The 18,348-nt window shown below is 39.2% G+C and overlaps 1 protein-coding gene across 1 annotated transcript in view; it reads right to left on the reverse strand.

The window, feature by feature from the left end:
• The window catches only part of LOC122808149, a 773,706-nt gene that overhangs the window by 120,516 nt on the left and 634,842 nt on the right, over window positions 1–18,348 (reverse strand). Inside the window, exon 5 of the mRNA XM_044079121.1 lies at window positions 5,885–5,959. Coding sequence (XP_043935056.1) covers window positions 5,885–5,959 — 75 coding nt within the window. The remainder of the gene's footprint in view (window positions 1–5,884; window positions 5,960–18,348) is intronic.

Genomic DNA, 18,348 nt, shown 5'->3' on the forward strand with positions numbered 1-18,348 from the left:
CAACACTTCAGGGTCCTAAGCTACCAGCGCTGGCTTCACAGCCCCCACCTTACTTGCCCCATACACATCAGGTAGGTCTGCTCATCAGCTGGTACACTGGTACCCTCCAGGAGTAGTATTAGTGCAGGTGGTGAGTTTGATAGGGCTAGTGGAGGGTATAATGGAAATGGGCCTTGGTGGCTGAATCAGCCATGTCAGAATGGTGCTTTGTCACATTGGCAGGATGATGCCACATTGAGAATTGACATAGGACACTGAGACAAGAGATAGTGATGATGGTTCTGAGTGTGAAGACTAGATTCTCACTGTTTTCATACTTGACATGGGTCCATCTCCAATGCCCCCTACCCATCCCCAATCATGGTGTCCCCAACCTTCTGTGTCCATCACCAGCCTTGTGTATCTTGCTTGTTCTGTATTTCTGCACCTGTTTCCTCACCTAGCCTTCCTATTTGACACTTACATTCCTATGCACCTTCTCTCACATTCCTCTCTCTTTGAAAGAACAAAAAAATAAAATGGGCACCTGTCCTACAAAAAAATAATGATCCATGCATAGCAGTCCACTTCACCTATGTGTCTTCTTGACAAGCTTGATTTGGTACAATTAGCTGTACAGCATTATTCTGTTGTTGTCACTACCCTTGCTGTGTGACAGTCTAAATTCAGCAAAATTGTGGCTACACTTCTCTATTTCTATTGTGAAATAGTGGATATCTATGGTTCTATCTCACTATTTTCATGCAAATTCTTGTATTCATTCCCTGTCTCTTCTGCTTTCTCCCCATTTCAGCACTTTCCTATCAGTCCCTTTCATACATTTAGTCTGGTCAACAAACAGAATCACAGACAACACAACACAGTTAGCCAGAAATGTCCCACAAGAAAGCCTTCACTTCCTGTCCTCAGCCTTTGCATGGAGTTTGACATTGTACAAGAATGCTGAGTGGCAGTGAATGGCTGCTCATGTACTATGGCAAAACTTACTCAGTTGTTGCCATCACCGGCACCAGTCCGGTTATCCTTGAGCAAAAGTGCTTAAACATGCTGCTCTATCATAATACAGCGTAAAGGCAGAATAAAGGCAATTCTTCACAATAGTTAGTCAACAGTTCTTTGACAACTGGATATAACAAAATGCACCTGCCTCTGTGGAGTGTTGACATAGATCCATTGTATAAAGAGTACATTTTTTAGTAATAGCATCAAGGGTACATGTCCAGATTCCACATTAATATCTAATGCGATGTTATTCTTCTATATGATATCAGTTACATTAATTGTGAAATAAATCTGCATTGCGCTTGTATTTCAGCAAACCTTCATTAGCAATATAGTTCAAAAACTGATTTTATTATTATTTTATTTTATTTTATTTTACATTTGTTTACCGGGATAGTCCGACTGGATACATGTCCATTTACAGTGGAGGCCTGGGGAGAAAAGCCCTGTAAAAGTAACAATATAGTTTACACATCTAATACAAGTCACAATTAAAATATCATAGACAAAAGCACTTTTTATACAAAAAGAAACAATTCTTGGTTAATATCCATATAGAAAATACATTTGGAGGTTTGCAGTAGGGATTCCTGAGTTTATTAAGAGCAACAGAAATAATTAGAGTAGTTAGTTTGTTGTTACATGAGGTAGGGGTTTTATGTAATGCATGAGGACAGCCAGAAATTCATTAGGTGCACTTTGAGAGAGTTTTTAAACAGAGTAGTTGATGGAGCAGAGGTCAGAGTAGGGGGAAGATTGTTACACATTTTGGCTATATTGTGGGAAAACAGAGCTTTCCTTGCAGAGTTATTGGCTTTGGAGATAAAGAGGAGAGATTTTTCAGAAGAGAGGAGGGGGCAACTTGACATGTACTGGGTTAGAAGTTGGTTTAGGGATGGGGTTTTGTTGGGATGATTTACAATATTGTAGGCAAGTATTAATTGGTGGTATTTGATTAGTTGTGAACGTTCTAGCCATTTAAGTTCCTGTAATGCCTGACAGTGATGGGTTTTGAAGCTGGAGTTGCTAGCAAATGTGGCAATTTTATTATAACATGATTCAAGTCATTCAAGGTCTTGTTTTCTTGTATGGGTAAGGATTGGGGCGGCATACATAAGGGTGGACAGCATGTGTGTTTAGGCTAGTGTAATCCGTGCTTTGTCAGACAGTAATTTTCTGTGTCTGTATAGTGTACCCATTTTGTTGTGGACCTTTTTTATTGTTTATGATATGTGGACATCAAACAGTTTATTGTCAATTTCTACACCAAGCAGTTTGGAGTTGTCAATGGGGGAGATCTTAGTACCATTCTTGGATGTGATTATAAAAGTTTGCTGGGTGGATTTAGTTTTGTTGGGAGTGAATATGAGTAATTTGGTGTTGTTAGGATTGTGGATGAGTTAGATTTGAGTAATCCAGTTTTCCGTTAAGGCAAAGGATTCCTGGGTAAGGTTTTGTAGGGCTGTAAGTGATGGTGTGGAGCAGATGAGTGTTGAGTCATCTGCGTATTGTATAAGTGTGGCATGTTGGGTGGATGTACGAAGGCTGTTAGCAAATATGGAGAAGAGTAGAGGGCCCAATATTGAACCTTGTTGGACTCCTATAGTGGTTGGAAGTAGAATAGATTGTTTTGCTATTGGACATATAGTTGTCTACCTGATAAGTAGCTTTTAAACCAGGCTATAGTGGAGGGGGTGAAGGACAGGGAGGTCATGGAGTCTAGTAGTATGGTATGTGACACCATGTCAAAAGCCTTAGATAGGTCTAAAAATATTGCAGATATGAAGTTGTTATTTCTGTGTAGGTTAACTGTATTAGTAAAAGAGAAGAGAGCAGTAGTTGTGCCATGGTGCTGCCGGAAACCATGTTGTGCGGGTGAGATGAGATTGTTATTGTTCAGGAATTGCATGACTTGAGAGTGAATACACCTTTCAAGTATTTTTGATAAGGGGGTAGGATGGCTATGGGATGATAGTTGGAGAATTCGTAAGATTTTCCTCCTTTGTGAAGAGGGATAATATATGATACTTTCCATAGCTGTGGGATGTAGGATTCCTGAATGGAGTGGTTTATAAGGATGGAAACAGGGTAAACTAGGGAACTGGCTGTTAGCTTTAGAAAAATGGCTGGTAAGTTGTCTAGAGCAAGGATATCTGGTTTAAGTTTTTGTAGCAGTTTTTTAATTTTAGTGGTTGGAATGGGGTGAGAGGGTAGTGATGTTATTGACGGGGTATTTGGGAGTGTATGAGTTGTTGTCATTTGAATGTTGAGAAGATAAGGATAAGATGGTTTCCGTAAAATGGTAGTTAAATTGGGAGGCAAGGTCTTTAGTGTTATTGTTGGTAGTGGAAGTTGGATGTTTTACCTGGATTAAGTATGCAGTTGATGGCATGCCAGAATTTTTGGGGGTCTCTTTTGTGTTTGTTTTGACTGTTGAGGGAATAGTTTGTTCATCAAGTTTGGTTTGTTTTTTTAGCCTGGTTTCTTAGTTTTTGGCAGTTTTGTTTGGATAAGTTTGTGTTATCTCTTTTCCATACTTTCCAAGCTTTATCTCTAGCTTTTAGAAGGGCTCTTGTTTCCTTGCTTAGCCATGGAGCATAGTTTGCCTTGATTTTGATTCTTCTAATGGGTGCAATTGAATTGAGAACAGTAGTGAAAGTGTGGTTAAAGTAGCTGACTGCTTGGTCTAAACCTAATGTATGAAGTGGGCCCCAGTTGCATTGTTCTAGGATATTATTTAGGTCTTGTGTATTTAGAACATTGATATAGGACTGATCACATCTGTGTACACATGAGCATACTCATTTAATTGTCATCAGTCTGACATGCTATGACATTCATTTTCAGGGATCTTTCTTAATTCACACATTAAATTAATTTGTTTATCACAATGCACATAACTACCTCCTGTGGCATATGCCACAAATATACAGCTCTGGGGAATGCATTGTGTCATTGTGTGGTGTTTATATCTCTTATCTGATAGCAAAATAACTGTATTAGGCAGGAGTGCCTTATGCAAAGGTATTACATATGTCTCACTCTGCTCCCACATTGGTAACACCACAGACAGCTACGCATGGGATGCATAACTATTAAAATATTGAAGTGCATAATTCCATTCAAGGGTGACCCTCCTCATACATGTGTTAAGCCTATATCTGTGACATACACAGATATTACATGTCAGTGTTGACATTAATGGGATGGGTTTGACTCTTGCAAAAGGAGATTGTGACTACTGAGCCATTCCTATTTTCCAACATGTTATATTGACAAAATGCATGCTATGCAAATATTCTATAATGTACTGTCCTTGCAAACTTTCATCTCAAACCAGCATGTCAATGGCATTCATATGTCATATAATTCCCCTCTGTTACGCTGTGAATTGTGCAACTATCACATCCTGTAATATCATATCTGATTTTATTTATTGACATTTGCTGAGGAAGTGTGACCACCATTAATTATTCTAACATACATATTCCAACATTTTATTATTACAACTTTTAGTTTGTAACAAACCACATTCATTTAAGTTATCATTCTAGAATTTGAACATTTATCCTGTCCTTTTACATATTTCTGTAACAATATCTTTGATTTTTGTGCACATTGTTCTTAGTACACGTCTCCTGTCCGGTAACCTATGCGCTGTAGTTGCCCTTGCCTTTACATATCCCCTATTACTTATTACTCTATTAATATGTTTAATTTATGTGCACAGTACACTCAGTACACTTTCCCTGTCTGTGTACAGCATGCATTACTTGCTTTAAGAATCTCTTTGTGCTGTTTGCACAAGCACACTTAATATGTTTGTCCATAGAAAAGCCTGTTTGTTAACTGTGTGTGCTCGCGCTGTTCAACACATTTTTGTGGCTGCCACCACTGTTGCTGGCCACTGAATCTTGCTAGCATTCATGCAGGCATAATAATCAGCATGCATATCTATTTAGAGCTGCTGCCCATTGCACTAATATGTAAAGATTGTTCATCAACATCCAGGTCTTAAGTCTGCATTTTAACATCTGGTTTCTTTCCACCATTCTTGTAAGCTACATCTTTGAAATGGACTACAATTACATGCTATGACCTGCACAAACAAGAGATTTATTTCTTTAACATTGTTAACAGGGAAAATCATGGTGCTGCGGTAGTGTTGTCGCCTCACAGTAAGATGCTGTCCAGTTCGATTCTCAGCTAGAGCGTCTTCTGCGTGGAGACATGCGTGAATGGGCGTACCTTTGTTGAAGGTTGTGTGTCAGGCTTGGCAACTGGTACATAAAAATCAACTGCCAATCATTAGCGGACCAGAGTTCTGCTGTGGCGACCCCTAACCGGGAAAAGACGAAAGACACAAACAAACAAACGGGGAAAATCTGACTTGGAACAAAGCCAATTTTCAGCGGAGGCCTGGGGAGAAACACTCCAGACACGTCTTTGAAAGTGGGAGGAAACCGGAGCACCCAGAAGAAACCGACATGAATGCAAGGAACACATGCAAATTCCACACAGAAGACACCCCAGCCGAGAATTAAACTGGAGAACCTCTTGCTGAGAGGTGACCATGCTACAGCTGCACCACTGCACCGTCCATGTATCCAAGATCTAAACACTTAAAACAATTACAGTTTAAGGACATTTAATGTTCAGGAAAGACAACAAGGTACAACTTTTTCAAGCAATAGGAAACACATACATTGCAAAGCAAATGTGTTACTAATAAGAGATAAGAAAAGGAGAAAAAAAATGTACATTTTTAAATTTGTTTTCCTTAGCCTGGCTTTATCTCTGCTGCCACAGTTTATACTGTAATCTACTGACACATGTAGTGTTTAAAATAAGAAGGATGTTTACGTTTATGTAATATCTTTACCTTTTGAATTTTCCACTGAAGTCGTGACTCCATACTGAAAGCTACTTCCAACCAGTACATAGTTGGGTTCTTCCTCTGTAAAAAAAAAAAAAAAAACCACTGTCAGAGCTGCTATTTCAGGATTCATAGAATCATAGACTAAAACCCTTCCTTCTATCATCAAATGTAATAATTTGCATTTCTGCACAGTGTAATCATGTTTATCAGGTTCATTTCACTTTAAATTATGCAGCGACCATGCACTTTCTCTTTTGATTTTGATTGATCACATCACATGCAAAAAATTGTACCATTTTTATGATTTGCGCATACTTTTCCCATTCATCATGTTTAACCACTCCAGTAGATCCAAAAGAATATTACAGTTCAAGAATGCTAATTGCATAACCTTCAGCATTTTTTCTTGTTCATTATGTGACTAAACAGATACATACTTTGTATGTTATACTGCTGATCTAATCTTTTTAAAAATTCTCAACTAATAAGCAATATAGGTACTTTTTTAGGCACCAGGCTATGGCATACCTCTGATAAGTAGGAAGATGGACAATTATCTACAGAGATGAGTAGAAAGAAAGATATAAACTGGTTAAGTGGAGACAAGTTTTGAATATTATGCTTTGGAAGCATATACAATTCTATTATATATGAATTAATTAAATTAATTGTAGGACATTGAGGCTGCATACACGTCTTTCATTTTTTATTACCTCAGACGTGAATAATTAAGGAAACACAATCAAGAACACGCATGTTGCAGCATCAAAATACTTCTAAAAAGGATCCTATGTGACATTTAGATGGCGATACAGTGGCTAAAACAGATACTTGTTAATTTTTTTAGGAGGAAGCTGGTATAACCAATTAGTAATATGAAAGCACAGATAAATTTTGCATCTATCAGATTTCTGTCATGCACCACTTGCACTACAAAATTACATTTTTTTGAATTTCTGACATGTTTTTTGACTAAAAAAAAATTATTAGTCTGTGTTACTATATGAATAATATACACTTTAAATAGTGACAATAATCTATCAAAAGTGTGAAGCTATTTGCACTCCCATAAAAATAAACGGGATCTGTACAGATCCCCGACTTCACTTTCCACAGAAATATTAATCGGCGAGCATACTTAACCAAAAGTGCTGTTCACCAAAGCAGCACTTTCGGGTAAGTAAGCTTGTTGTGCCAGTCATACTACAGTGCAGATAAGGGAAAATTCCCTTTTCCCCACTGTAGTGTGACCTTGGAGTGAGAATATTAAAGTAGGGTGGGTGTGGGGGGAGCAGGGGGGCTTGCGCCCCTGCATAGCAGTAGATTTAATTTTTTTTTTTTTTTTAACATACTTTAATGAAAGTGCTTTTCTGGTGAAAGCACTTTCGTTAAAGTATGTTCAGTAATTATGGATTCGGACTTTTGATCTTTCGATCAGAAGTTCTAGATCCAAATAAACGAATTTCAAGGATGGTCAAACAGGATAATGCACTTGAGCTTCTGTACGTTCAAATTACCATAGGCAAAATCTAGTACCACTTCCTAGCAGGCTATAGGCCCCTGTCTATGACCCAGGAAACTCATAATATGTATTTAAACTTACAGGAAACACTATCCAACCCAATACATTATTCATGGGTGACTTTAATTACCCCACTATTAACTTGGAATCAGTCGTATATAACACAAAACATGCTAGCACAGAGATTCCTGGACTTTGTAAAAACAAACTTCATGGACCAGATTGTCAGTGTGATGACCAATGGAGCAAATACAATGGATATGGTCCTCATTAATACAGGGGAGCATGGAGCATGCCTTAGTGTAATGCCATCTCTTTTGAAGTCAGATCACAAAACAATCTATTTTGAAGTAAAAATAAAACTCAAAACCCTAGTTAACTCTGGAATGTTCAGGAACTACAGTAAGGTTAACTTCCTACTACTGAGTGATAACCAGGCAAAAATTCAAGTGCCTCTTCCCTAAACTCTTTGAACACTCCTGCCTACATGGATGCGTTCAAATAAATGCTACACAAGCATGCCAATCATTGCATAGAGGCAGGTGTGCCCACCAGGAATAAGTACAGAACTAACTCAGAAAATAAGCCACTCTGATGAAAGCACAACATCAACAGGCTGTGTAAGACAAGGAGGAAAATCATGGCAAAAATTAAGAGGTGTAGCACCCAACAGAATACAAGCACTCTCAACAAACTAAATAAGCAACTCAGAGAACAAATAAAGTCTACTAAAGCCAAATTTGAAGTAACTCTAGTCTCCCAGTACAAGAACAACCACAAGGCATTCTTTATCTATGTCCACAACCCAAAGGCAATGCACAATTGTGTGCAGAGCTTAGTCTTAATGTAGCCACCAAAAGTGAGCCAGAACGTAAAGACCACTCACTGGTAGTCAAATTCAACTCTAACGTTATCCCTATCTCCACATCAGCCTCCTCTCAGGAAGCATCATCAAATATAACTCCCCCCACTAGGAACAGGTCCTCAATGTTCTTTCTAAGGTCAAAAACACTGCATCAATGGGCCATGACTATGTCCCAGGCTGCTTCTAAATAGCATGAAATATGGCCTATCAGGCTCTTTGGAATTACTGTTTAACCATACCCTCCAAGATGGCTTTGTGCCTCATGAATGGAGAACATTAACCATTATCTATCTGTAGAAAGGCAAGCCATCTGCAGACCCTGGGAACTAAAAACCCATAAGTCTCACTAGCCTCATATGCAAATCCATGGAAAGAATTATCATGGAAGTGATCAATAATGACATAGGAAAGCTCCAGACACTGGACCTAACCCAGTTTGGTTTCATCAGGGGCAGCTTATGCCCACTCATTCTGGTGAACTTCTTTAAGAAGTTCACCAAAGCAATGGATAAGGACAAAATTGCTCACACTGCCTACCATGACCTGGCCAAAACATTAAACACAATATCCCGCATTGGCATTATTGACAAACTCAAGAGGTTATATATAAACCCTTATGTAACCTGGTGGATAGTTAAATGGCCCACAGACAGGACTCAGGGAGTTATAACTGGGGAGTCTACCTCTACAATGAGTCCTGTCACATGCAGATTCCCACAGGGATCAGTCCAGGGGTCACTATTTTTTGGCTTCTACTTCACTGAAGTTAAGGCCAATGCCAAGGGCCTTTCACTGACCAAATTTGCAGATGATTGAAAATTAGGAGCAGTCATAGAATCCTGCACTGACACTAATGTTCTTCAAGAAAGGCTGACACAGACAAACAACTGGTGTCAGAGCCATGGAAAAAAACTAAATATCAAGAAATGCATAATATTATCTTTCAAGAAGCCAGACACCCCTTGTAACTACTATATTGACAGCACACAACTAATAATCACCACAGTAGTCAGGGACTTGGGGACACACGTATACAATAATCTAGCCTTTGACCATCGCATCTCTATAATAGTGAGGAAATCATTCCACAATGTGCAACTTATAAACAGAGATATGGCATATACGTCCAAGGAGGTTATTGTCCTACTGTATTAGGCACTCATCATACCTATCGTAGAAGAAGGCTCTGAAATAAAAGGTAAGGATGATATGAACTGGAAAATAGTGAAAAGTAAAAATAATTCTATTGGCAAAAGAGTAAGAGACAGAAAAAGAAAGTTTAAAGGGATAAGTAAAAAGAGAAAGAAAAAAGAAATGAAATGGATAATGCAAATGAGATAATTTCTTTAAATTTACATAATTTCTGACTAAAACATAGGCATAATGACGATTTTAGAGAGCTTTTAGTAAATGTAAACAATACCAAAAATATAAGTAAAAGAACAGATATTCTAAACTGGTGTAGTAAGTGTGATATTGACATAATACTATTGGATGATATAAGATTTTTGACACAAGAAAAGATATTACAAATGAAAAGACTTTGAGGAGGAAATACAATATGGAACTTAGGAATGTAACTATGTTCAAGCATATTTGTAGTTAATCGAAGGCTAGTGAAAATCCGAACACAGCAATGAGAACATTGAGAAGATTAACTATTGTAGACATCAGAGGACATAATCCCGCATTTAGAATTCTAGCATCGTATGCTTATTTTACAAGAAAAGAAAGGGAAATTTTATTTCACAAAAGTTTGGATTATGTAGTGATTAACATAAATATAATATTAATGGAAGATTTTACTTGTGATTTAAGAGGGAAAAAGAAAAAAACAAGAAAAATTATGTTAAGAAAATTTTTGAAGTTATAGAATGTGGTAATTTAAAGATTTGGAATAATAATTTGTGGACATATATTTGAGGTATATATAAGACAGAACTGGATTATTTTATTGTATCACAAAGTTTAAGTATAGCTAAAGGAGACACATTTGTAATAGGCTTTTCAAATCACTCGGACATTTGGATAGAAATACAAGAAAATAAGGAGCATATTAAAGCAGGAAAAGGAATAAAAAGAATAAATGAGACATCATGGAATGAAAATGGGAAAGTAGGTATGTGATTACGGAAAGATCACATTTCCACTGTAGTGTGTTATGGAAAGTGGTCTGAGTGGTAGTTAGCTTTGAAAGAAAAAATATAACAATTTATTGTAGGATGGCAGTCAGATGTAAGAAAAGTGGAGACAATAAATTATATAACAATGTGTATGGATGCTTTAAAAGGTTTGGTAAGGAGCAATAGGGGATATTATATGACATAATGGAGAATTTATGAAAAAAACGAGAAAATCAAATAATTGTTATCTAAGCAAAGATATTTTACAGGGTAAAAAGAATTGGTATCAGCTTACTTGAGTAGGAAAATTAAAGAGAACACTAGTACACTGAGGAAAATTAAAGAAGATATTGGAGAGGTAAGAGAGAAAGAATATCTCAAAGACAGATTCTAAATATTGCAAGAAATAATGTAAACAAAGTTTTAAGATAGGAACAAAGTGCAAAAAAAGAATGGCATGTTAAAAATTGACATAAGAAAATGAGGAATTGGGAAAACAAAATGTCTTTATATGAATTAGATAAGGTACTTAATCATGTTAATTTACAGTCCGTTTCAGATCAGATGAACAAGGATACAATTTTTGAAGACTTTTATAGATTGGCAGAAAAAAATACTTCTCAAAAATATGAATGAGTGGTTAAATGAATATGTATAAAGATTTATCAGTAGTATGCATAAATATGTATACAAAAAGCATGATAAAGATACAATTCAAAATCGGAGACCTATAGTATTGAATAATACAGATTATAAGTTTTTTTTTGTGATTTGGTGGGCCACACAGAAGGATTTTCTAACCACTTTGGCAATGTGATTATCAAAGGAGAGATTACTATCTACTTGGGTCCCCAGATCCCTTATTATGTTTTCCGTATTTAGGGGACTACCACCTATGTGGTAGTTTGTGGGTACTTTGTTGTTTCTAAAGGGAATAACTATGCACTTTTTGGCATTTAGCTTGAGGCCATGATTTTGACCCCAGGTATCTGTCTCAGTGAGACCATTTTGGAGGATGTCTGTGTCAGTCGGTGAGTCAGTTATAGCCCCTAGTTTGCAGTCGTTTGTGAACTTGGCCAGCCATAGTATTCCTGTGCTTGTCTGTACCTTTGAGAAGTATATGCCGAACAGGAGGGAACCTAGGACTGAGTGCTGGGGAATGCCACTTGTAACTGGTTTAGAGTCAGACCTAGCTCCCACAACTCTCACCATGTGGGTTCTGTCCGTTAGCCAATTGGCAACCCATCTTGTGACAGAGAGGTTTATGTTCAGGCTGGTGAGCTTGTCTATAATACCAGAATGGGGAATGGTGTTGAAGGCCTTTGCGAGGTCAAGGTAGGCTGTCTGTACCACCTTTCCCTAATCTATAGCCTTGGTAACTGTCTCAAAAAAGTCCACCAGGTTTAGGAGGCATGATCTGCCCTTAACAACGCCAAACTGGGTAGGGTTCAGTGCTTGGGGGTTCGCAATGTCTCTGTTATTGAGTTCCATGATGATGCGCTCCATAGCCTTGCAGACCAAGTTAGTCAGGTTTATAGGGCAATAGTTTCCAGGGTCTGTTGTGGCTCCACCTTTGTAGAGCAGAATGACCATTGCTGTGTGCCACTCTATGGGTACGTAGCCTGTGGAGAGGCTGAGTATGAACAGTGTGTTCAGGTGAGGGGTTAGTTCATCTTTGAGCTCGTGTATGATGCAGCCTGGGACACCATCTGGTCCCACTGATGTTGTGTTTTTGGCTTTGGAGAGAGCTATTTTAACCTGAGTGTCTGTGATTTCAGGGGCTCTACATTCTTCTGGTATGGTTATAGGCCTTTTTTGGGGGTGAGAGGGGAGTGAAGTCTGCACTGAATCTGTCTGCCAGGATGTTGACAATATCGGTTGGTTCAGTGTATTTTGTGCCATTCTGCACTAACTCCGAGCAGATCTGAGCATTGCCACTTAGATTCTTGACAAAGCTGAAGAATGCCTTGTTGTTATCTTTGGAGTCCTTGGCAAGTTTTCTTTCAAAGCTCACCTTGGACGATTTTATGAGGGATCATAATTTCTTCCTGATACTGATCAGGGATGTCTTCCCTTCTAGGGATTTTATTCTTTTCTGTTCTAGTTTCATCCTTCTATTGTATAGCTTGTCTATGGCAGGGGTGCACCAGACTGGTTTCCTTTTCTTAGAGGAGTAAGTCTTGGTTTTGCTTGAGATAGCACGATCCTTGCATTCTTGTAGGTACCAGTAGAATGCATTTGTAAAGGATTTTGCAGCTTGGACAGCATTATCCTTTAGCATGGTGGCTTTGAAACTTTCCATCTCCGTCTTAAGTAACGTGAAGTTTGCTTTTGAAAAGTTTTCATGGTGGTTTCCTTGGCTGGGGGTGTGGGTGGAATGTGGATATCCAAAGTGATTTGTTTATGGTCGGATCTAACCAGCGAGGGGTTGACCTCCGGTGTGGAGGTTGCCCATGTTGGTGATGACCAGGTCCAATATGCTGTCACCTCTGATGGGAGTGTTGACCAGTTGTTCCAGGGCATTTGAATTTATAAATCCTAGGCAATGTTGGGCAAGGGAGTTAGTACTTCAGTAGTTCTCCCAGTTAATGTTTGGGTAGTTGAAATCACCCAATATTAGGGTGTTTGGTAGGGCCTTTATGTTACCCAGTGTTTCCAGAAATACTGAATGGGGGTCCTGGGACATGGTGGGTGATCTGTAGCAAGCTACAATTTGAATTGCAGTTTTGCCCGTTGTTAGTTGCACGTGGATAATCTCTGAAGCATCATGCTGTGCATCTAACCTGGAGGTGTGGGTATCCTTGATGCATATGGATACTCCCCCGCCTTTTGTATTTCGGTCCGGGTTCTGTGGCCAAAATGTATGGTATGGGTTATAGCCTGGTAGTGCTGGGGTGCTCTCTGGAGCTGTTACTGCACATATATCGATTTTCTCCATACTGAGGAGTGCCTCGAGTGTGTGCATTTTGAGGTTTAGACTTCTGGCATTGAGTAGTATTACCCTCAGATTTTTGTTACTTGTGCTATTTATGGCAGTGGGTTTGTCTTTTGAGCCTTGCCTAAAAAAGGTACTATGGGGGGTGGCAAGAGCCTTGGCCAGTATTCGAAAGCCTAAGGGTGACAGGTGCAAGCCGTCTCTAGTGAAGCAGTGTGGCTTATCAAACTTGTCATCCCAGGCAGACAGACACTGGATCCCTTTTGAATGACACCAGAAACTTAGCCAATTGTTGAAATTGATAATTTTTATCATTCTTGGTGAGGGCAGGATGCTACTCAGGGTCAGGGTCATACCGTCTTGGGCTGCATGATCAGAGAGCTCTTCCAATGTCTCTTTTCATGTAGTCCAGGGAGGTATGGCTCAGGATATTCACACCAAAATGGACAATGACAGAGTTGTATTTGGATTTTTTCTGGAGTGACCTGAGTGCTTGTGTTATGTGGTGGATCCTGGCACCCGGCAGGCAGCTAACAGTAACCTTCTCCTTATTCAGCCTAGTGAGTGGGATGTCAGTGTGCCTGACTATAGAGTCACCTATTACTAGTATGTTGGGTATGTTATTTTGCCTTGAGGGCTGTGATTGCATGGCACACTGGTTTTGTGAAGTATGTGTTTCATGGTTTGTGTTGGGGGGGTGGAGATTGCTTGGATGTCTGCTTTGGAGGGCTCTGTTGCTTTTGCAGATTTTTATTTAGAGCCTCCGAGTATGTTTTTGTGTATTTACGCATGTTTTTTGCCGGTGCTGGTTTAATGGGTCTATTTGACTGCTGGTGTGATGCCAGTATTTCCTTCTCCTTTTGACTGTCTGATCCATTCTTGGGTTGAGAGAGCTTAGCCTCCAGTTTGGCTGTATAATTGCATCTCTCGCATGTATTAGTGTTTGGTGGTAGGAGGAGAGGGTTGTCTGTGTACATGAGGCAGTTGTAACATTGCCTCAGAATGCCCAGATTTACCAGTTGGACTGGAGAGTACACCTGAAACTGCCCTTTGGACATGCCTGGATAGGTACAGTAAACTGTTTTACTGAATGGTTGGTAAGGTCAAATAGAGAGACTTGTCCTTCTGTAGTGCTAGGGTTTATAAGTGCTTGCTATTAGTTTTGAGCAAGTGCCGGGCTGAGAAATGAATTGTTTTTATGCATAAGTTGAAAGTTTGTCTAATTCCAAGGGAAAAATTTGAAATGGAGACTTTGTGGAGCTGGGAATAGTTATTCCCTAGCTAACCGGTGCTGCCCAGTGTGCAAAACCAGGCAAATGCGATTTTATAGCAGGGAAATGAAAGAGATAGATATTAGCCCAAAATGGCCAAATATACTACTACTTTCAGATAGGCTGCTCAAAGCTCCCCTCTCTCACAGGTGAACAGACAAACTTCCTTCTATCCAAGTAAGGTATGGGCAAACACAGAGATTTGTAACAGCCCTGAATTCAGCACTAACTTGAAAACTGGACTATACTAGCTTAGAAAGGCGGGAAACAAGTATTTTTTTTTTCCGAAAATAAAGCAGATACAATCAAAAAAACACTTTAAATGCACCTAAAAAGATGTTATTGTTATATATCTCAGTTCAGAGTTGTAGTCAATGCCCCTAATAATAAAGTAGGAAGAAACACAAATACAGTAAAAGCAGATGAATAGAGTGCAATTTTTAGTTGTTAAGGTCGAGTCTAGTGCTAGGTAATCAAATCTGCCGGAACTGACCAGTGAATGACAGCAGCAGTACTCCTGTCTGAAGTGATACCAAGTTACATCACCATACAAACTTAGAAGGTAACTAGAATTACAAGATGTGTTTGCTGTAATGTTTTTCCCTAAAAGATACTAGCTCTGAAACTCAAATGTATGTCTCTCTTCAGTGACTTCAATCCCCTGTGATTTGTCAACCACATACTTTATGAGGGGTAGACCAAATAAATGAGGAAAAAAATCTGGGCATTCTGTGAAAATCCGGACTGTTGAAAGGCATGAAAGATAAGTGTAAATGCAATGGAAAGTCTTACACTGCCTTTGTCCCTTAAGTACTTTATGGCTTTGAAAGCTGTCAACACATCACATTTTTTTTTCTTTTTTTCTGCAACTAGTAGTACATGGACCAGATATTGACCCATGCACTATAAAGAATTATGATCAGGTCACCAATCATAACTATGTGTTCTTGACATGGATTCCAAGAAATTCACCTCAAGAGGGAATTTCTTGGTATCCATGTCTCAGGCACGTAATACAGTTATGATAGACGACCGAATCATAACCCTCTGTGTTATGTCTCTCCTCTCACCCTCTTTCTTGTTATCCATTCTGTTTTTTTTTTCTCTAAAGTTTGATTGCAACTTCTATAACTGCTCCATCATGACAAGCAGCACATGGAGATACAACAATTCAGTGGCTTGGACTGCTGCCCCTCACCAGATGGCAGCAGCATCACCACCAACAGCAGAGGCACCCAATATTTCTAGGTCACAACCTGCCAGTGTTGCCTCCACACTTCTTGTACTGCATGTACTAAATGCATCAGGAAGCCCTGACCCAGAAGATAGTGCATTGTGTCCTCCAACTGGAGTTGGCAGGCCTGGTGGTGTAGATTATGGACAGGAGCCTCAAATGCCTGTATCGACTTCATGGAAAAAATTCTGCAGCTCATTGCAAAATTGCTGCCCTGTTCAGCACTGCCTGAGATTTCTAAAGAGGAAAACTGTGGTGCCGGTTCTGAGAGTGAGGACTAATTTCTTACTTTGTTCACAATGGGGGTTACATCTCTAAACACCCTTTCCTACCCACCATGATGTTATTCCTCTCCCTCTTGTGTCCATCACCAACCTCATCTGTCATGTCTGTCCTGTTTATATGCCCCTGCTATCTAACCTACCTACATTCCTACCTTTGATATCCCTACCTGCCTTACCCAATATTCCCTTCTCTCAGAAAAAGAAAAAAGGCACTTGTTTCACAAAAGCTAACATCCAATACATAACTCTGCACTTTGTGCATGTGTGTGTTAATTACAAACCTGGCTTGGTCCAACTGGTCATACAACGTTGTTAACTTATTGTCACAGATCATTTGTGGTGTACCTATCCACATTCATCAATTAGCATAGAGCAATGACAGTTTTCATTTTATATCAAAAATGAAGAAACTTCCTGTGCATGTGCTAAAATTTTTCCAACTGTCATGCACTGAGCTTGACAACATTGTATGTCAGAAGTTGAATCTGACAAAATGAAAACAATGTCAATTTCCTGTGTTATTTTTATATGCTTTTGTGGCTTAAAATATAAATGATGTAGGGAGTCCATTCTACTCCACTCGGTGAAGTGTTATTTGTCACTGAGGGTAGCATTGTTTCACATTTTTCTTCTTATTCTGAAATGGTCTGCCATTGAACATGTAAATGTAAAACCATGTTTGCAGTCTGATATCACTGGCTGCAATGTTGACATCATTTGTGTTTATGCCTTGATATCAGGCTGCAAATGTTATACACTTACTTCTATTTCTCAGTGATCAACAGATATACACAGACTTCCTGGCAACACTGAATACTGCATTGATATTGCATGGATATGGAGGATATCACTCACGGATGGACTCATGGGTTGTACATCAGTGTGTTATATAAGTCCCTGTCAACCGCCACCATCCAGCTCAATCCCTGTGTCATCACATTTTGTTTTTCCTTTTGAACATTTCATCTGTGATATATTAGACACATGACAGTACAAGTTCCTCTCTGTCTGAACTTGATACAGTATTGATGTGTAGCATATCACCTACACCATCATGAATTCCATTCCAGTAATGTGAAGTTTACACTCTTACACAAATGTTTATCATTCCCTGATATGACATTTCATCTGAAATAACTCCTTTATTACATCACACACATAGACATAAGAGTTTGAATAGTACAACAAATTACTCTTTCAAGATTTACCTTTGTGTAAAGCTTAGCATTGGGTAGTATCACTACTCATATTCAGATAATGGTAACTGACACTTCCTGTCCTAAGGCAAAAACTGATGAAAATTTGCCTTCATCTGCATTGGTATGCCGACAGTTACATAAAAGAGCTTTGCCATGATGTGCAACAGAAAGCAATACTAATATCATAGGATCATAGGAGATTGTAGGCTAGTGCCTCTGGGACCCTTACAAGCCTAGCCAAGAGTTTATCCCCAAAAAGAAACCCAAATCAGCATCTGTCACCCCTGTGAATGAGGGACACAGGTGGAACCCCTGGGACAAATTTGTGGTTACCCATCCACTCATCAAGGTTGCACTTGAAGAGGGTCAACAACATACTTTGTTTGACATGTATGGGGAGTCTATTCCAGAGATGGGGCACCCTCTGGGAGGCAAACCTGACTTTCCAGCAGGTTTTGTTAATCTCACATATTTGATTTAGGCCTTTTGATCGGGTACTATGCGAGGAATTCGACTTACGGATATGGAGCATCTCTAGTAGAGCAGGGTCTGAGATTGCCTTGTAGGCAAGACACAGATCACCTCTGAGCAATCTGTATGATATAGAGTACAGTGATAGTGATTTGAGCCTGTCCACATAGGCCAGGTGTTGGAGGCCATGGATTCTCTTTGTGAGGTATTTCTGTGACCTTTCCAGTTGGTGCAGGTGTTTGGAGAGGTACATACCATACTCAATTATTGGTCTAATGAGGGAGGAGTATATCGAGGTTATAACCTTTTTTCTGGATGTAATCCCTTTACTTATGAGATGAACCATGTAAAAGGTTTTTCTGACCACTGCGCTACATGATGGTCAAATGTGAGATCGTTGTCAACTTGAGCACCCAGGTCTCTCACCACAGGATGTGTGCTAAGGGGGTTGCCGTTAATGGGGTAATCAGTAGGGGCTGTGTTTTTGCTAAATGGTATGATAATACATTTATTTGCATTTCACTTAAGGCCATGACTTTGGCACCAGTCATTTGTTGCTGTGA

This window comes from Protopterus annectens, chromosome 8.part0 (assembly GCF_019279795.1).
Source record: "Protopterus annectens isolate FY-2018-M chromosome 8.part0, PAN1.0, whole genome shotgun sequence".
In the NCBI taxonomy this organism is placed as follows: Eukaryota; Metazoa; Chordata; order Ceratodontiformes; family Protopteridae; genus Protopterus; species Protopterus annectens.